This window comes from Bubalus kerabau, chromosome 21 (assembly GCF_029407905.1).
Source record: "Bubalus kerabau isolate K-KA32 ecotype Philippines breed swamp buffalo chromosome 21, PCC_UOA_SB_1v2, whole genome shotgun sequence".
Lineage (NCBI taxonomy): Eukaryota > Metazoa > Chordata > Mammalia > Artiodactyla > Bovidae > Bubalus > Bubalus kerabau.
Genome location: NC_073644.1, coordinates 28,379,714 through 28,401,182, shown reverse-complemented (window position 1 = coordinate 28,401,182; position 21,469 = coordinate 28,379,714). Strand labels below are relative to the sequence as shown.

At 34.9% G+C, this 21,469-nt stretch overlaps 1 protein-coding gene across 2 annotated transcripts in view; it reads right to left on the bottom strand.

The window, feature by feature from the left end:
• TRAPPC8 (trafficking protein particle complex subunit 8) overlaps positions 1-21,469 on the bottom strand; it is an 82,749-nt gene that overhangs the window by 56,327 nt on the left and 4,953 nt on the right. Inside the window, exons 2-9 of one of the 2 annotated variants that reach the window (XM_055559405.1) lie at positions 18,956-19,150; positions 9,438-9,527; positions 7,749-7,923; positions 5,447-5,600; positions 3,229-3,322; positions 2,296-2,555; positions 1,568-1,683; positions 748-898 (exon numbers count right to left, since the gene is read on the bottom strand). In XM_055559405.1, coding sequence (XP_055415380.1) covers positions 748-898; positions 1,568-1,683; positions 2,296-2,555; positions 3,229-3,322; positions 5,447-5,600; positions 7,749-7,923; positions 9,438-9,527; positions 18,956-19,150 — 1,235 coding nt within the window. The remainder of the gene's footprint in view (positions 1-747; positions 899-1,567; positions 1,684-2,295; positions 2,556-3,228; positions 3,323-5,446; positions 5,601-7,748; positions 7,924-9,437; positions 9,528-18,955; positions 19,151-21,469) is intronic. The other variant, XM_055559406.1, reaches the window with a different exon arrangement.

The window sequence follows — 21,469 nt, the reverse complement described above, 5'->3', positions numbered from 1 at the left end:
CCTAGTTTCCCTTTAAGTCATGTGTCCTGCTGTTTAAATAAATAGACTATGTAGAAAGTAACAATGCTAGTTTACTCTTTTCTAAGCACAGAAAGTACATTACAAACGTTATTTATGACAACTTTCCAAATACAGTAAAAGTTTATAAGGCAACACAGAAAACTCTTTCTGAAACACCTAGGTTTTATATCAATTACAAAACTAACATTGCCAATGCCTACTGACAGCCTAGGTAGTGTGCCAGGCACTTTACAAACTTTGTATCTCATCTAACCACATTTAGGATTCACATTCTGCAGATGAGAAAACTAAGGCTTAGAGATGTTCAGTAACTTGCCTAAGATGAAAGTCTGTCGCACACCAAAGTACATGTTCTTAACCAACAAACAATCTTAGATCAGAAAAAAACATTTCGAACAATTTAAAAACATTTTTCAAGACATAAAAAAGAATCCTCTAAAAAAGAGAAGTTCTTATACTGGGAATACAGTACAAACTATAATTGAAATTAAATAGAAAGTATTAATGAAATCTAAGAAACCCTCATGTATGACCATGTTTGAAGATACTAATTTAACAGAAATCCATCAAGTTATCATCAATTAATTCAAAATCCATAAAGCATTATGTGCTCTTTGAGTACAACTTTATCCCTAGGGAAAATTCTGCTTGCCATTTCATAAAGAAAAATTTCTAAGTCATTCATTGTAGCAGGAACAAGAAATTATAGTACTACAGAATACCAACCAAGGCACCAGCTGCATAAAGCATCGCTTGATCATTAAGAAAATCTTTCTTTGCAGTATGATAGCAACTGTACGCCAAATCATAGTGCTGCACCAAAAAGCACAGGTCAGCCATTTTCCTGATCTGAAGCTCTGGCGCTTCTGGTGGATACCTGCAGATACAAAATAAAAAGAGGAATTCAGAAGCTATGACCTCTAAGCCATTAAATATTACAAAATGTCAAAAAGATGCCCAACTGTCCAAAACATAGGAAAACCTGATCCTGTCTTATAAAAATTCTACCTCCCAGGAGGTAGAATTTCTCAAAGATATTTGGAAACAGATTGTTACATCTGTATCTATATATCAGATAGAAGGCAAGCACTTTCTCCATGGTCAAATTAGGAAGCAAATGATCAATTCCAGGTGATTCACCTTTATGTACAGTCAAAAAATAATCTAAAATGAATTTTATTTTCCCTTAAAACCAGATTTTAGACAAAATTTCTAAATACATGCTATGTCTTAGAATTACCAGACCTCAGTACTTTAATAAAGAAGAGTTATCAATGAATACCTAATCCAACTCTTATCTTTTTAAGGAAAACAGACCCATAATAATGTGACCTCCCTGTGATCTTGTTTATTTTTAGATATCAAATTACTTATAGTTTTTTTTTTTAATTTAATATAACTTTTTTATGGTCACTATTCTTATCTACTGGAGTTTTGACCAAACTGAAACTAAGAAACTAGAGATATAGTCATTTTTTGCAGAACATCATTAAACACTAATCAGAGTTAAATACAGGAAAACTAAAAACAGTAATATTTTACTCACAGCAATCCAGATGTATTTTTTAGCTCATTAACACTCTTTTCTGGAACTTTACTGCCACTAAACCATTTTTTAGTTGCAGAAAATAGAGATCGACTCAAACCTTTTCTTGATATTAGCTAAGAAAACAAATGAAATTTTGACAAACATGAGTTTAGTTTTCTTTACATAGAAAAAAAAATTCTAAATAACTAAAAAGTTTTAAGAGTAAGCAAATGTGCACTTTAGTAACAATGACTTAAAGAAAATTATCCAAAATCCCTAGTAAAAATAAATAAGCCTCTTCTAGGATTTACTCGGAGAAGGCAATGGCACCCTACTCCAGTACTCTTGCTTGGAAAATCCCATGGACGGAGGACCCTGGTGGGCCGCAGTCCATGGGGTCGCTAAGAGTCGGGCACGACTAAGTGACTTCAATTTCACTTTTCACTTTCATTCATTGCAGAAGGAAATGGCAACCCACTCCAGTATTCTTGCCTGGAGAATCCCAGGGACGGGGGAGCCTGGTGGGCTGCCATCTATGGGGTCGCACAGAGTGGGACACGACTGAAGTGACTTAGCAGCAGCAGCAGGATTTACTAGAATTTCATCACTGATAGTAAGTTAATAAATTCTAATATTGGACTATTTTTAAAATAAAAACATAAACTCTTTAACTTATACGACTATATTCCCAAGTTTACTATTTCCTGAAATTTTAAAAAATACTAATGCAAATAATTAAATCTTACCTGATCATTTAATTGCCGAATCGTTTTCTCTATATGTGGCAAAAGGCCCCGAAACGTGAACTCTTGTATAAACTGTCGAATTCTATCATGATCAGTAAGGGTTAAACATGCACCATGAATAATTCCAACATTTGCTTTCTTTGTTTCGTGTAATGATGAAGTGGGTTTTACATGATCTGGGCCATCAGTGCTGTTAGAAGAGTCACTGGAGGGGTCCAACTGAAGTGGATGAGCTCTAAAGTTATTTGGTAAGCCATCTACTGAAAAACAAATCTTTCTTTTACTCAGAAAGCAACAGAAAATTGCAGCATTACTACCATACTGCTAAAGAAAAGAAACAGTATTGGAACCCTTTCTCTTACTGTATGTCTTAGAAGTCTAAGACAAAGGCATTCAAGTTTCCCCCTAAAATCAGGACTTGGGTTAATACCTATTACATGTAGAAAATTTTAAATTCATGTAAAAAAAATAGAAATATTAAAAATAGAAAATTTTTAATTCATGTAAATAAATGAAAAAAACTGTTAAAATGCAAAAATTATTTTTAAATAGCGCAACTAACCAATGAGAAAAATTATAACAAAAAATTTTAAAGCTATCACTATCCAAACTATAATTTAAAATACAAAAATAAAACTCTCAAAATCACGTGAACAGGGGAATAATTAATGCTACATATCATACTGTCCCTTGCTCTCTACCAAAAAAATTTTTATGAAGTTTGACTTATTACTCTTATAAAACAAATTTTTAAATATCAAAAAACATCAAACTCAAATAACTCAATAAAATCTTCAAAGGAAAAGCTAATCTGACCATTACCTCTTTTCACTATGAAACTTTCCCCCATCTTTTACATATAAAGATTGGCATGCTTTAACAAGAGGGCTATTTTCAATCAAAAGACAAACTTAAGAGAAAGTATATCAAGACCTTTGACTTCGTTATCTAATCCATCCAATGAAAGCAAGTTACTATCAGAATTCTTATTTGAAGTTATAGTACAAGGGCCATCTTCATATGATTCCTATCAAAATAAAATATAAAAAGTATTAATGGTTATACTTAATCATGTTTAAGATATCACCAAATTTATCAACTATAGTAAACCTCATTTTTTTTTTTTTTGCTACAGCAAAAAATGTCTAATTCTCCAAATTCTTAACTTCCATGTATCATATTCTATCACTTAAATCCACACCTACTATATCCTTATATTGTTTCACATGCACACTACCCTAATTCTTCTGAATTCAAGTTACTTCTATCTCAGTTTATATGTGATATGCACATGCCTATATGAATCCCTGTATATGCAACTATGTCAGGAATAATGCCAAGACAGATGGACTACTGGAGGGGTAAAAAAGGATGGTACGGAATCCCCTGGCTCATGGACTCAGTATTAATAGCCTGGAGTGCATTCTGAATACACAGAAGTTTTGGGAAAATATCCAATGCAATGTTTACTTGTACAAAGGGTATTGGTTTCAGCCACCAAAACAACTTTAAAAATGTCCAGACTACTCCATGAGCCCACTCATATCATGAGGTATTATTCTGAGTGCCAGACTTTGAGAAAAATATATAACCTAGAACTTAATAAGGGGAAGGTGATCAGGATAAGAAATTTGCTAAAAACAACATTTAAGAAAAGAGTTGAAAAAATGGTATATTAAAAGACATGAGAGTTCTGTTCTATATTCTGAAAATCATCTTAATGAAAAACTGACATGATCCCTATAGGATTGAGTACAAGCTTGATCCTCAAGCTGCTTAAACATGGAGCAGGTCATCTAAAAAGACAGTGAGTACTTTCAATAGATGAGGTCACTCAGATTTAAAGGAAATTAAAGCATCACAACAACGACTGGATCTGACAACCTTTAAACTATCCTCCAATCCTGGACTTCTAGAATTCTAAAGCTGTAGAATATCTATAGCTTTGTCTTCTGTTAAAAGTTCTCCAACTGTACAATCTGACCTATTATGTTCCCTTTCCCAACCTTAGATGGTTAGATTCTAAACTGAGTATTTCAATACTATTCCTACTCTGAGTATGGTCCTGAAACACTATTTAAAGCTCTTCTACCTCCAACTGGTTCTTTTTCTCTCAGACATTTCCCCCCAGCATTATTTTAAAGAAGGTCAACAATCATCTCAATGTTAAAGTGAGTAAAATTAGATTTAAAATTTCGTATATAAACAGATTAAAAAATATTTCTATTAGAACATCAAAATCTACATACTTTCTAATTCATATTTCTTAAAATAGTATCACATAAAGTATATAATGCAGCTTAATTATACAAAATATAAATATATTTTCCATTCACTTTAGAAATCTTCCTTCTAAACAAAAAATAGTCAACTCTTGATTTTCTGAACTAAGTGTATAACTTGCCATTCGACTAATACCAAGTGGCATAAAATTCTATCTTAAAAGTTGGAAAGAACGTGAAACTACACCCACCACACACCAGCCAACAGACAGCAATTAACATTAGTCTAGAAATCAACATTAGAAAAGTTGATTAGGAAGAAACAAAACTTCCTGGAAATTCAAAAGAAAAGGAAGTCAAAGGAAAGTTAGGGAAAAAAGCCCACCCACCTAAAAAGTATGAGCTCCAAAAGGTGGCCATAAGAACAGCATGTTGAAAATGAAGGAAGACAACCCCCAGAGCATGTGGATAATAAAGAATTGACTGTAAGCATTCATAATGAATTTAATGTGCAAGCCAAAAATTCTATTATCTACATGTTTAGTCAATCTAATTCAATTCTTAATGTATAATTCACTTTTCATCTTTTTTTTTTTTGCCACACCATGCGCCTTGTGGGATCTTAGTTCCCCCCTCAGTGGAGGCATAGAGTCTTAACCACTGGACTGTCAGGGAAGTCTCCACTTTTCTTTCATCTTTCAAGAAAACAATTAACACTGATATTTATACCTGAAAGGTATACACAGAAGGGATTACCGCGTTTAAATACAGCTTTTGAAACATTAAGAGCTCGCATACTAGTGGATCAAAACTAGCCAGATTCCATAAAATAACTATTAGTAATTCTACAAATTCTACAGTGATGCCATTGGCCATAAAACTGAAATACAGCTTTTGTGGTTTGCTTCATTATTGTTTTTTACATATACCTGGTTTTGAATACTATTTTTCTGGAGATACTGACTCCAAGGATCTGGTATCTGTTCATCTGATGCTCGATTAGATGTTCGAGAATTAATTTTAAGTAGATAGCAACCCTGAGTTCCATATTTCTGTTTCATTTCTTCATAAATTGACTCAGCTCTAAAATAAAAAATGGAAAAGTTTGTAGCCAACGAAGAGAGGATCTTAGGCAATAATAGATAATAAAATAATACAAAAACCATGAAAAAAAAAAATAGTTCCCAAAAAAGACATTAGAAGTAGCATAATTTTAAAAATTAAAACAAAGTTCATGATTCTAACTGAAGTTTAGCTAGCTTGGTTATCACCTTAAACTACAGTTACCAAAGTACGTCTCATGGAATAAATTTTGCAAAAATACTCATGTTATTAAAAAAGAAAGTTTCAGTGGTCAAACTAGTTTGGGGAACTACAGTAATCAAGCCAACCAGTTTCTTTGCAGCAGACCACCCCTGAGTCTTCCATTGCTACTGTGTACAGTGAATTTCCAAAGAGTGGCTTCAAACTTATAAATCAGAAACTCAACTATGTGGACTAGCCTTCAGGAAATACAACTTTGCGAAATTCTGCCTTAGATAACAGATACTTATCAAAAAATATAAGTGCTAAAATAGATAATTATAGCATCCCCCCCCCAAAAAATCATCTTTTACTGCTACAGTTTACCCTTCCCTAAGCAGTCTCCAAAGAAAACACAGTTTAGAAGAAGAAAACACACACACACACAAAGAAAAGCAGTCAAAATATTTATATAAAAGTACAACTTTTTTGCTAAGTTTATTATTGGCTGGACCCATGAGCTAATCTCAGATGCAACAAAAAGCAGTTGATTTCCTTACTTTTAGTTAAGTAGACTTGATAGTTGGTAAGAGATAAGATAATTCAAATAAGTCAGCCTAAGAATCAAATAGTACATTCTAACAGAAATGAAATTTTGGTACATAGAGCTAACCTAGTTTTTCTCCCTAAACTCATCAGCTATCTGGTGTCAAAAAACATGCGGAGATAGCCCATTCAAATGCAGATACTAATACTATACAAATAACAAAACTAACGAATAATTAAATCCTATTACACACTGTAAAATTAAGGCTGGTTAAGTACAACAGTTATAAATTTGTATAAACACAAAGTATATGTGTGTGTATATTTACTCACGTACAATAAAGTAAACATCTACTTGCTTTACCAATGACACTGTTAAACATAGGAACCACTGATCTAATACTTTAATTACCACTTAAATATCCATGTTATAACCATTTAATATGGAAGGTATCCATATTCAAACAATTGAAACTAATAAACACCAGTTCAAATTATTCCTATTTATCTAATACACCTTATCCAAGAGGTTACAGATTATTTTTGATGTCAAAAAAATTATAAAGGTTAGTAATCCTCAGAACAATTCTTTGGTTTTATCAAGAAAACTTTATTTAAAACGATGGCGTGTGCTCAGAACAAGGACAAAAAACAATTATTTAACTGTATATTCTAAATAGCATCGACATAAGAGAGTAACAGTTTGAAACAAAAGATTAATTTTGATCAATATCTTGAACCAAAAATCAAAATAAACTGCAAAGCAGCAAAAAGTCTTAATGCATTTTTTAAGCCTTTTTTGGACATTTAAGTTTCCCTCTTAACAAAAAAGTACCGGGTGTCCCATCTTCTCCCCAATCCCCACTGGCCAGAAAAAGCCACAAAAGCAAAACTGTTTTAATATTATCTTTTTCCAAGAACTCATCTTTAAAGATAAACTATACTCTTATCCCAAACATAAAAGGACTATGGCAAATCACTAACAAAGAATATTAAAGGGGACATAAGAAATAAGTGTTTGGATGTTTTTTTGAGACTGTGAAAAACATCAAGTTTAAAAATATAAAGTGGTAAGAGTGAAGAGTGAAAAAAGAAGTGCCTATAAACCAGGAAACGAAAAGTTACAGGAAAACTGGGAAAGGGACAAGAGAAAAAAATGAGCAATAATAATATACAAAGTAAGAAATACAGCCAAGATCTATAGATATAAAATGGCAAGCACTCATGAACAAAGATTAATAGACATACATTGAAGGAAAAGTTTGGATAAGCATATGAAATAAAATGATGTAGCTGCTGAATATAACTTCAAATAAAAGATCGAGCTAATTTATTAATTTTTACTTTCTTAGATGAAAAATGTATCAAAAACTTAAGCCATGTCCAAATTAATGTTAACTCATTTGACAGGAAATATTTTACAATTAAAAAAATAAAACTTACCTCTGTTCATCTCCTGCACTTACATCATGTAAAAGTACATAATATTTAAGTGTATTTGGTATAAACCACTTGGGGTAGGAATAGTCATTATTGTGCTGAATTCGATGTTGTTCTTGTGACAATTTTGAAAACTGTTCCACAGGTTCAGCTTCACCAGAGGATGCCACCAACATACCTTGTAAACCACATTAAGGTAATTATCACTTATCACTTAACAGTAACTACTATCCTATTAAACTGCAAGCATGTGTACAAAGAAGGCAATGGCACCCCACTCCAGTCCTCTTGCCTGGAAAATCCCATGGACGGAGGAGCCTGGTAGGCTGCAGTCCATGGGGTCGCTGAGGGTCGGACACGACTGACCGACTTCACTTTCACTTTTCACTTTCCTGCATTGGAAAAGGAAGTGGCAAGCCACTCCAGTGTTCTTGCCTGGAGAATCCCAGGGACAGGGAAGCCCGGTGGGCTCCTGTCTATGGGGTCGCACAGAGTCGGACACGACTGAAGTGACTTAGCAGCAGCAGCAAGCATGTGTGCATACTCAGTCGTGTCCAATTCTTTGCAACCCGCCAGGTTCCTCTGTCCATGAGATTTCCAGGCAAGAATACTGGAGTGGGATGCCATTTCCTTCTCCAGAGTAATCTTTCTGACTCAAAGGTCGAAACTGTGTCTCTTGCATCTCCTGAACTGGCAGGTGGATTCTTTATCACTGTGCCATCTAGGAAGTCCAATAATTAATATTATTCTTTAAAAATAAACTTAGGGAGGTATTTTATGAGCTAAAACAAACAAAATCTGATTTTTACAGCTTTTCCTGCAAGCATAAAATAATTTCTTTGACATTTCTAAGTAATTCAAGGTTCTAAGTACTAAAGATATCTTGTTGACAGCTGTTTAGATCACTTATATATACACTAAGGAAATCCATGAAAATAAAAACTGTCCAACTATCAACATAATGAAAACTTCTGCTGAGTCTTGATCCTCTCCATTCCATTTCAGTGCAATTTCATACTCTGTCCCTTCTCAACTTTTCTCTGTAACCACGTTAAAAAAAATGAAAGTCATAACTGTGAAAGGAGGTTAACAGCTATAAAACATGTTACTAAAGGATGGAAAGCTGTTTCTAAATCTGAGCTTTTGCGTAAGCAGTTAATTTTGAAAGTAAAAGGGTTAGTCGCTCAGTTGTGTCCCACTCTTTTGAGACCCCAGACTGTAGCTCGCCAGGCTCCTCTGGCCACGGAATTCTCCAGGCAAGAATACTGGAGTGGGTAGCCATTCTCTTTTCCAGAGGATTTTCCTGATCCAGGGATCAAACCTGGGTCTCCTGCATTGCAGGCAGATTCTTTACTGTCTGAACCACCAGGGAATTTTGAGACAATCAGCAAAAGCAGTTAACACTGACAGTTTACATTTTTTCTTTCTAAAATCGCTTAAAAACACATTAAGCATGAAATGTGCAAGTTGGATGACAAAAACTAAGCAGGCTCTTAGTATTCTTATTTTTTAATCAAAACTTAGCTCTATCAGTCTTGAAACTAGGATGCCATTTAACAAGGACAACAAGAAAACCTGAAGCATATCAATAAAAAATAATTTTTACATCCTCCCAACAATTTTGCGTTTATGTAACTTTCTGAGATTAGTAACTTCCAAATATTTTAAGAGAACATAAAAGTCAAAGGATACATGCTAAATAGTGATTCAGAAATTCATGATCTGACGCTGGCATCGACTGAAGAAAGGTCTCTCTGTAAGACTCAAACCATGGAGTAGTAGCTAAAATTAATAAAGAAAAAGTTAAAAGTGTTCAGTAGAATCAGTTTACAACAGACCACATTTCAAGTTCATATTCCTGAAAGGTATAAAACATCATTTCTAGCAATAAACAAGCATTTTTCACATGTGCTTTAATATATATATTGATATACATACATGAGCCATACAAATATATTCATACATGGCAGTACATGTTCTTGCAAAAATAAAACTGACCTATTCCCAACCTACACAATGATACCACAGTTTATTTATTAATGATTTCAGTATTACCTATGTGAACAACCAGATTTTAGAACTACAGTTTTCCCTTCCACTAGTCACGCTGTTATAAGTAGCTCTTTCTCATAAATGGCATTATTTCTGAACAGCAGTCCTCAACCAAGAGCAATCGTGACCCCCAGGAAACATCTGGCACTGTCTGGAGATACTGTGACTTGTCACAAATAGGAACAAGGAGGAGTGCTACTGGCATCTAGGGAAACAGGTCAGGAACGATGCAATAATGAGAACATCCTACACTGAGGAAAACAGGATAACAATACCCCACACACACCCCACTCCAACACCAGCAAAGAATTATCTCGCTCAAAACGTCAATAGTGGTGAGGCTGACAAACCTTACTTCATAATTTGATTACTGAGTCAGACAGCAACTGAACCGCTCCAAATGGAATTTCAAAACATACTTACCTCACGATCAAATACAAAGATGTGTATTTTTACTTTTTGTATACATGTATGTGATGTGATTCTTAAAATGTCAAATCTCTCTCACTCCATGCTAAGCATTTTACATCACAACTATTCTAACTTGCTAAAAACTTGAATTTTGTTAAACTTGGTCATTTCATTAGGTTTAAGCAGATTATCTAAATCACAGTTTTACTAAAAGGACACTCTATTCCTACTTAATGTTGACTATAAAACCTTACGTACTTTTTGTTTTATGCTTAGAATCACGGAAAGCATAGCAAGTATATTTTCTGTTTACACTGTAATACTACATTAAACTGGGACGGGTGAAATAATAAAGCTATTCATCTTAACCAAGTAGCATATCCAACCCAGTATCATATATACAAAAAAATCTTTAATTCCAACAAATGGATTATGAGAATAACCCATATTGTTTAGAAGGATTAGTACTACAAAAATTTCATGTTTTCTTGCTACAGAAGAGGACAGACATTCCCAGAAATAGTACTCTATATATATACACACACACACACACACACATACACACACATACACAAAAAGTGGCATAACAGACTAGTCTGTTACAACAGGAAACCAATTTTCTTACTAACCAGTAAACATATCTTTCCCCTAAATCAGTCAAAATGAGTCTCTATCTTGAAAATTAGTTTTTATTTTCACTCAGTACCAATGAAGAGAAAACATATAAATAAATAATGAAAGATTTGGTTAGATAAGAAATCACCACAGATGGTGGGAGAAATGACCTTATCAACTTTATTTTTCTATTTTCCTTGTTGCTTCAACAATGCTTAAATTTAACAAATAACAGGTAAGTTGTAGACGTATGACAAGGGGTCTGTTTCACAGTGGGTCAGGGAGTTCTGAATAAACAAATTAGGTCTTCCAAAATAGCTATTCATTGCAACATTTCCTGTAATAAAAGACTAGAAACTGCACGTGTCCACCAGGAGGGGACTGGTTAAGTAAACTATGGTACACACACTGGATGTGCTATGGAGTTTTAAGAGAAAGGGGAAAATCGCCACATGATTACTATGAAGTGCCCCCAGGATATATTAAGTGAAAAAAGATAACAGCAGAAAAGTATGCAATTTTGTGAAAGAAAGGGAAAAAGAAAGAGAGCCACACGTGATTTAGTTTACTCTGTCAAAGAGAAATGACAGGATGAATCTAACAAATGGCACCATGTGTAAGGCAAGGAAGAGATGAGAAAGGGGAAGGACCTGGAGAGAAGCTAGGCCTCTGTGAATACACCTTCTTTTATAGTTTTGACTCTGCAACTGTATGTTCCAGATAACAAAACCTAATAAAAAAATAAATCAAAAAGAAAAAAAAGCACGCATTCACATGTAGGAGTTCTTAAACTGAAATAATACTTTCTAAATATTGGTACAGAAAAACACTGGGTACTCAACAAAGAATACAGGAACAAAGGAAAATTTTCTAAATATATATGGCAGAAGTGGGTTTTATCCTTCAAGTCGGTCACAATCAGGTTGATGAGGTAACTTTTTCCTTCAGCCACATGCCTCCTTGAAGGGCTAATTGATTAGGGCGTCGTTCTCTTTCTGCTTTTTCAAGCAATGTTTTTGCAGAATGTAGGGGAAAAAGGGTGTTTTTTTTTTTTTTTAATGTTAACCTAAGACTAACATTTAGTGACACTTCTCATCCCTTAAAAATTCTCTTGTACATATTTTGGGATGAAATCAGTATTTTTCTCATATTTCTTTCCCTCTCTACATGTTCTGTTTGGAACTGAAACAGCAACCATGATATCCTACCAGTTAAAGTTTCTCTATGTAGAATATACACTTCCCCTGGTAAGAAAGGAAAGAAGGCAGCCAAGAAGTAAAAAAAAAGAAAAATGTAATGCTCTATCCTGCACTCTCCAAAAGGCAGCCCCCTCTCTCTCTCCCCATTTCTTCTTTGTTCCCTTCTTAGTGCCAGTAACTCAGCAAACAAAGTTGCGTGTGCATGCTTAGTTGTGTCTAACTCTTTGCAACCCCATGGACTGTAGCCCACCAGGCTCTTCTGTCCACAGAATTTCCTAGGCAAGAATACTGAAATGAGTTGTCATTCCCTACTCCAGGGGATCTTCCGGATCCAGGAATTGAACCCGTGTCTCTTCTGTCTCGTGCACTGGCAGGTGGATTCTTTACTAATGTGCCACCTGGGAAGCCGAAGTTATTAGTGTTCAAATACATATCTAACAAGGGCTGCAGGCAGTGAGATAGACCTACAGCAACTCTGGTCTTCTTTCTATTGAAACCAAATACTATCATCAGTGATCCCAAACCTGCAAGTGAAAAAGACTGGCTGCCCTAAACATAAACATCACCCGTAAATCACATATTTTCCCTCTCTAATCATTCACAAACGTTGAAAGTACCAGAAAACCACCATTCAGACTAAAGAAAAAGGCACTAAGAAATATTACAAATTCCACATAATGTTTGCACTTAAGACTTTTGTTCTTGCCTGGAGAATCCCAGGGATGGGGGAGCCTGGTGGGCTGCCGTCTATGGGGTCACACAGAGTCGGACACGATTGAAGTGACTTAGCAGCAGCAGTAGCAAAATAATATCTTCCCAAATGAAAATATTCAAGTAAGGGAAAGAAATATGATAATTAGATGTATAATTATTTCATTCAATAAGAGTCTCAAGTCAAAAATACTTGACACTTGTAACAGTGATTATCAGAATATATGGTTTAATTCAGAAGACGTCAGACTACAAAAGCTACAAAAAACTAAAACCAGAACTTTTATATAAAATTTATGAGCATTTTGCAAATCAAATAATCTTAAATAATATGAAGAGCTAAGAAATACTAACCTTGTATTTTAACAACACCCTTGAGAACTATCCTTGAAGAGACTATTTCTAATCAAGTGTTTTCTAAAAAAAAAAAAATCAGCAAAACTCAAAGTATTCGAAAGAGATGAAAGCCATGATTACTTATGTCAAATAATTAAATTTATCATACACCAGATTTTTTTAAAAAACAGATCAGTCTTTTTTGAAACTATATTCCTTTTAACCCTCAGTATATCAAGAAAAATAGACATTGCATTTACTATCTGGATTTAACCAACCCTTGATATTTTATTGTATTTCTAATTCATTTTATAAATTATTCCCAGAATTAAGAATAAAACCAAAACAAGCTTTTTATAAATTTTAATAAAGCAATCTCAAATTGTATTCCATCTATTCCCAGTTTCAAAGATATGTACCTCAATTAGGCAATGTTTTTTGAATGTCCATCAACTATTATGCACAAACCTAGAACACATTCACAGTGTAAATACTGATTCCAGATTTAAACACATGTCTAACAACATCTAGTTTATCATTATTTCTGGTTTTTCTTGCACAGCCAAGGTGCAACATTTTGGAAAAACGTGATGGCTCAAAATTTTGCTGAAAACAAAAAGGTCATTTTATTTTGCTCCATCACCGCGAAGCATTTTCATTCTTTACATTTTTAAACAGCAAACACAATGATTAAGTTAATGAATTTTCATTTCTACATCATCTGATTCCTTCCAATTACCTTCATACACACGCCTGACACTTACAAATTTTATCAAGTAAATTGTTACACAAACATCATAAAAGATGAAAGAATATGGTTATATGTCCTTTAATAAAATGGAATGGTCTAGGTTAGCATTTCAAAATATTATATGAAGTCCTTCCTGTTAAATTAAGTCCTTCCTGTTAAATTAAGTCCTTCCTGTTAAACTGGGTGAAAATACTATATTTTCTTTTTGTTTTTAGAAATACATTGCTCACTCATCAACTCTTGAGTTTGAAGACAACTGTCCTAGATACTGTCATCTGAAGACTCAAAAGACTGGGATTTCTATATATGATCAATTTCACCACTGTCATCAGAGTCCAATAAGGTAAGTAACCACTAGCCACATGTGGCTCTTGGGCACTTGAAATGTGGCTTGTCTGAATTGAGGTGTGCTGTAAGTATAAAATACACATAAAATTTTGAAGATAATACAAAAAAAAATTTTCATTGATTACATTTGAAATGGTAATATTTGGGTTAAAATTAAATATATTATTAAAATTAATTTCACTCATTTCTTTTTACATTCTTTTTCCCCCCTCTCGGCAATGCGACAAAGTTTGTGAGATCTAGTTCCCTGACCAAGGATTGAACTTGGGTCCCCTGACAGTGAAAGCACAGAGTCCTAACCACTGCCACTGAACCACCAGGGAATTCCCTATTCTTACATTCTTCATTGTAGCTACAGAACACTGAAAACAACATAAGTGGCTCATTTATTTCTACTAGATCGCATTAGTCTGAACTGCCATATGTCACTGCATTCATCTTCTAATTCGTCTAGTAACTGTGAAAAATTGTGTATTTCACTGTCAATTTTCTTTTCTTTGTCAATATGAACTAAAAATCCCCAAGTCTCAATTGTGTTCAATGGAGAAAAAAAAAAGATAAAGATGATGACTATGAAGCTGCTGTCTCCAAACTTCTTTCATAACTTCCTGAAAGAAGATTTAGGACTGTGGGCAATACAAAATTTCAAACTGAAGGATGATATAACAGTGATTTTGTTCACTATTGCATTATCCTAGGGAATTTCATTATTTCTGGACTTTCTTATAGTTCAAAGTAACTGGTATTGATAAACAATTCCCAGGACGAAAAACAGAAAAATACTTCAAGATACTAGAAAAATAAGAGCAATGATTTCCTATTTTGCACTACCCACATTTTTAAATAATAACCACTTTTTTAAAGGGTTCTTTATGCTTTTAAGTAAAAATCTTTGGAAAGACATTAAAGAATACTTAAACAGCCTCTTAAAACACTGTTTACACATGACTGTTCACTGAAGTCTCATGGTATCTTACAGAGTATTAGTAGTTAACATAAAGCCAATCAGAAAAAGTACACTACATATTGAAAAAGGGTGGAAAATATGTTCTTCCTTCTTACCAAAACAAGGTGCAGCCCAATATATACTTTTCAAGGTCAATGCCTAAGTTTAGCAGATAATACTGTAAATCAAGAGTAAATACAATAGGTAATAGATAAGAGATAACAAAAATTATCTCCATTTTAGAAAAATTAAACAGACATGTTAACTGACACAAATACAAAAAAGTAGTACCTGAGTGGAAAAAAAAAAAAGTAATAGACAAGGAGTAGACTGTGAACAATCTGGAAAACTGAGACCACCAGAGGAAATACCTGTATATAATGAGGATTCTTTCAATTCCATCCTTATGTCTCTACATTTACTACACCAAGGAACACTAGCTTTAATTGACCAATCTGATGAAGAAATGGCACTGTGAAAGCTAGGCTTATGAGGTAAGTATCTAACATGTATTTCATAAACAGAATGGGTGAAAAGTATGATGACTCACATTAATGGTAAAACTAGAGTATTTCTAGACAAAGAATTATTCTTACTTAAAATGAATAAAACCACTCAAATCTCCAAAGAGTATTATTCTAACAGAATTTTATTAAAATGAATTCAGTACTTCAGCATCTCACATTCTCAGTCTTCAAGACCAACATAACAATAAAGCTAAAGTGAAGTGCCTTAAGTAGCAGAGAAAGAAGCTAAAGAAACTGTTTTCTTCTGAAGCTTGTCCTAACCACTTGAGATTCTTTTTTACAGTCTGCCTAAGGAGAAGGAAATGGCAACCCACTCCAGTGTTCTTGCCTGGAGAATCCCAGGGATGGGGGAGCCTGGTGGGCTGCTGTCTATGGAGTCGCACAGAGTCGGACACGACTGAAGCGACTTAGCAGCAGCAGCAAGGAGTTTCAGACGTTCATTCCTCAAAAATTTCACCTTCCAAAACATAAATCTTTTTTAGAAAGACACTGGAGATGTCCTTTACCAAATCAATGAAATATACCTAAAGATATGAATGAGAGGCTACAGAGAAGGGAAGGAAATCTCCAGGATGGCAGTTGTGGAGCAGGTCTTGGAATGCAGCCAAACCATGACAGAGTAGAACAGTGTTTGAAACTTCCATTTCATTATATTCCCTCTCCCCTCCATCCCCACCTGGTGAGCTTTTTAAAATATTCTTCTAAATGTTCCTTCTCCCCACAGAATATTCTTACGTAATACCACAGATATACTATGTATCCATTAATGTACTGTGGTCCTTTGGAGAGTCACAAATCACTGTAGTATATATTTTTTGTCCCCCAACTACCAAATTTTCACCCTCTTGGGCAATGCTTATCATTCCCTATTGAGAATATGGGTGGAGCAGAAAAAAGACATTAGGAAGGAGATCTTTTTTTTTTTTTTTTTTTTTAGGAAGGAGATCTTAATAAATGGATTATCTCATAAATTAATCTATCAAGGGGAAAATCTTACTGAAAGGCTATTGGAAGTTTGAGAAACTAGCAAAAAATACGAAGGACTCTAGGCAAGTTGTTTTTTAAAAGGTGATTAACTAAATCCTGAAAAAAAACAAAATGCTATATAAAAACTAACTTAAAGCCCAATATTTGGCTCAGCAGTGAAGAAGTGAATACTTAGTATTGCCAACAGTGAGTATTAACCGAAAATTATAAAAAACCACATTAGGGAGATGGAAGAAGGGGCGTACTTAAGCTAAATCTTCATCAATTATAATGAGAAATCAAGAAATAAAAAATTTTAATTAAGCCATAAACAACCACATAAAAATATTTACTTAGAAACACAAAATGAATACCAAAGAAAACCACTAAAAGTTGGTGGGGCAGGGGTACAGAGAGCAGATTACTGTTGCTTGTTTCTCTTAAGTCTTTTCAGCATTATCTGTTTGTATTGGGCTTCCCTGGTGGCTCAGACAGTAAAGATTCTGCCTGCAATGCAGCAGACAAGAGAGATGCGAGTTCAATCCCTGGGTTGGGAAGATCCCCCGGAGAAAGAAATGGCAAGCCACTCCAGTATTCTCGCCTGGAAAATTCCACGGACAGAAGAGCCTGGCCTGCTACAGTCCATGGGGTCACACAGAGTCAAACAGGACTGACTGACTGACACTTTTGCTTTCTTTCTGTGCATGTATCATTTTAATAAATTTTTTAAAAGTAAAAGGTATACGAGCTTTGGAGGTCAGGAATGTATCTGCACTATAAAAAAAGATAATTTTGAAAAAATATGATAGTTAATTTCTTTCTGTGCCCCTCAGCACTCTGGCATATTAGATATGCTATATCTCTATTATAATGTATTTTAAGATACTATAAATTAGAATGTCTCCTAATTATTGATCAGGTTATAAAGTTACATACAGCATCTTATCTCAGAGCAAAGCATAATAGTAAGAAATCAATAAATATTTGTTGCCTGAGTAATAAAAATGTTAAAGTCCCTATAAAACAGAATCACAGGATTAAAGGTCTAGAAGAGGCCTTAAGAAGTAATCTTGTCAAATTCTCTCATCTTCAGAGAACAGAATTGATTCTGAATAAGTAACTGATTCAGATTATCCAACTAACTATAGCTAACCCTGGCAATGGTAATATAAAAACCTGGACACTCTGGCATTAGATTCAGTGCCTTTCCTTTCACACTTCAAATTTTACACTGAATGAGAGAAATAATTCAAATTCCATCACTATCTCCCCAAAATACGCAAATCTTGCCTCATGAAAATAAGTTATGCCAGGAACTGCTTAAAGTACATATCCTGAAATGGATTCCTTTGATTTAAAGATAACCAAAATTTTCTAATCTTATCAAGGTAACTTATCTTGTTGGAATTAAAATGACATAGAAAGAAGAAAAATTGTTAATTTTTAAACAATGTAAATCTACAAATATTTCTAACTATACAAGCGCAACCAAGTAACTTCACGATCTAAAACATACCTCTTAATTTCTCTTTGTATGTTTAGGAAAATCTTCAACTATGCAATTAGGAGGCATTAATATAATAGATTATAAGTTATACTGATCTAAGATGATTATTAGGTAGCTAAAATAGCCTAATTAGATGACGTATGGCGCATGCAGGAGCTAAGTTCCCTGCCCAAGGATCAAACTCATGCCTCTCTGCAGTGGAAGCTTGGAGTCCTAACCACTGGACCACCAGAAAATTCCTAGATGATGTACTTTTCATTTTTCCCCTCTAAAAATCTATCCCATGCCCCCCCCATCAAGTCTTTTCTACACTAGCAGAGTCACACCAAATACTGCTAACTCACTTTACATATTATAGTTTTACCTACCAATTTTATTATGAAAACATTTACCAGTCACATCAGATTAGGATAAGTATTTATTTATATACTATAAACATTTCCTCCATTTAACACTAAGCAAGATAAAAGATACAATAAAATGAATGCTTTTACATAATCATTTTATTACTAATGTCACAAAAGAATAGCTTTGTCTACTGTTGGTTCTTTCATTCAAAAAATATTATGCACATGTTCTAGGAATTAACTTTACAAGTAGAACTACAAGAAATTTTTTCATTATGAAAAAGTGGAATGACGTATTTCGTCGTTATTTTAATGGCTGCCTGCTTACTTGATTGTAATCTCCAAAAAACAAGGACTTGTCTTCCACATTGTATTCTCAGGCTCACGCACTCAGCAAGTACTTAAGTGTGTGTTGAATGATTTCCAAATTACAGAATTACCTTTCTAACAAAAGAAATATCATTTAAAAAATAATAATAAACCTTATTACATACCACTGAGGTTGAGGTCATAATCTCCTGCCGTTATCACATTAGCTACTAATCCTTCTGCAGGCTGACTGCCAGAAACCACATCATTCAAGAGTTTCCGAATGGCTCCAGGCTGAGGTGGTTGGGTGGTAATGTTGCTTACAGCTATCTTCAAGTTTTTAATTACGTGAAGCTGATTATTGGGATCTCTCATATGAACTAAAAAAAAGAAAAAAAACTTGAAAGTAATTCTACACAAAGTATAACAAGCCAACGATTATAACAATTAAAAAGAAAAAAACTTGGGTTAATGATTTACAAACAATGCTCAATTTGGAAACCAGAAATTCCAAGTATAACAGTCTTCCAAAATACAACTGACTTATAGTGTGCTACAGTCCACAGGGTTCCAAAGAGTTGGACAGGACTTAGCAACGGAACAACATTCCATTACACACCAAAGGGCTAGCTAGACAGTCTAACCTTCCTCTCCGGTAACGCTACTGCTCACAGCTACTCTACCATAGGTCTTTTCCTTTCTCTTACCTTTGGAATTGACAGGGAGGGCGTCTCAGGTGGCTAGTGGTAAAGAATCCACTAGCAGGTAAAGAACTCCTGCCAATGCAGGAGACATAAGAGATGTGGGTTCAATCCTGGGTTGAGAATATCCCCTGGAGGAGGGAGGGCATGGCAACCCACTCCAGTATTCATGCCTGGACAATCTCCAGACAGAGAAGCCTGGCGGGTAACAGTCCATACGGTCACAGTTGGACATGACTGAAGCGACTGATCACGCAGCACATAACCACCATCCATGTGGTGGTGGTGGTGGTTCAGTCGCTAAGTTGTGTCCGACTTAGCCGGCCAGGCTCCTTTGTCCATGAGATTTTCCAGGCAAGAATACTGGCTGCTGCTGCTGCTAAGTCACTTCAGTCATGTCCAACTCTGTGCAACCCCATAAACAGCAGCCCACCAGGCTCCTCTATGGGATTCTCCAGGCAAGAACACTGGAGTGGGTAGCCATTTCCTTCTCCAGGGGATCTTTCCAACCCAGGGATCAAACCCCCATCTCCTGCTTGGCAGGCAGATTCTGTACCACTAAGCCACCTGGGAAGCCCAACCACCATCCATACCAAATCTCTTGATTCTCACTTTACCCTAAGGCTGGTCCAAGGCAGTGTGAGATCTATGGTATCAAAACTGAAAATCAGGGAAGAAAAGGCATTAAATGCTGCACCAGGGTTCCTCTGATTCCCTGACAGAGATGCCTGCATTCTCGGCCCCTGTTCTACTATCATAAAGATCAATGCCCACTCTAGTGTGGGATGCTGATAGTAGGTGATGCTGTACACATATCCTAACAGGAGGTATATAAGAACTCTGTATCTTCCGCTCAATTCTGCTGTGAATCTAATAGGGCTCTAAAAAACAGAGTCTAGTAAAAAGGAAGAAAACAAAAATCAGTGCCCATATTCCTTCTCCTAACCTAATAAATACCTCTGGTCTCCTCCCTACTACAGGCCTTGTCTCAGTCTAGATGATTTATAACCAGGGCTCAGAGCTTCAAGGCCAGGCAAGAGGTTCTTAGGCAACTGTAGTAAGACAGGGCTCATGGTGCACAGTAGGAAATGTAAGTATATTTTTTTTTTATAATCAGACAAGATGATTGGCCTGCATGGTAGCACTAGAAGAAGTCCATTGAGATTAAGGACCCAAATCCTGGAGTCAGACTTTACTTGAAATACTAACCCACTACTTTTAACTTGGTTATCCTAAACAACTTTTAACCTTTTTCATGCTTCATTTTTTTCTTCACCTGTAACATATGAAGGAAATAACCTACTTCACAGGGTTATTTTAAGAATTTAAATGAGATATTGTTAGAACACAGTAAGTGTAAAGCACTCAGCAGAGGCCTAACACACGAGTAGGTAGTTAGGATGGCGGCGGCACATATAACATCCTCTGTTTCAAGTATGTCATGGATCATCATGTACCAACACAGGGCAATTCTTAGAAAACTGACTTTGCATACCTACCCACTAAAAAATGACATTTTCCTCTAATGGGAAATGCTTTATAATAAACTTTTAAGTTCAGGTCTGCCTAGGTTTTAAATAGTTACATCCATTAAAAACTCTTCCTAAATTTCCAGTGTGTTCTCTCAGCTGATGTCTATATTTTCAATTAAAAAATATAAGACAAAAAGCTTTTAAAACTACTACATGACATGAATATGTGTACTTGTAAAACTAAATATATGTACAGAAAGTATACACACAAATTCCATTATAATGATTACCTATGGTAAAAGCAGGAAAGAAATGGGACTAAGGAAGGGTAAAAAGGTGAATTCAACTTTGTTTCTTAAAGCAAAGAAAAAGATACAAAGCAAATATGACAAGATTCGCTGGCTCCAGGTAGTGGTGAGCTGGATACTTCTTGCATTCTTCTGCATTCATCTGTAATTGCTCGTTTTCTAAATGATTTAAACAAACATACTCAAGTTCCCTAATTAAACTTCTCAGCTGGTCTATG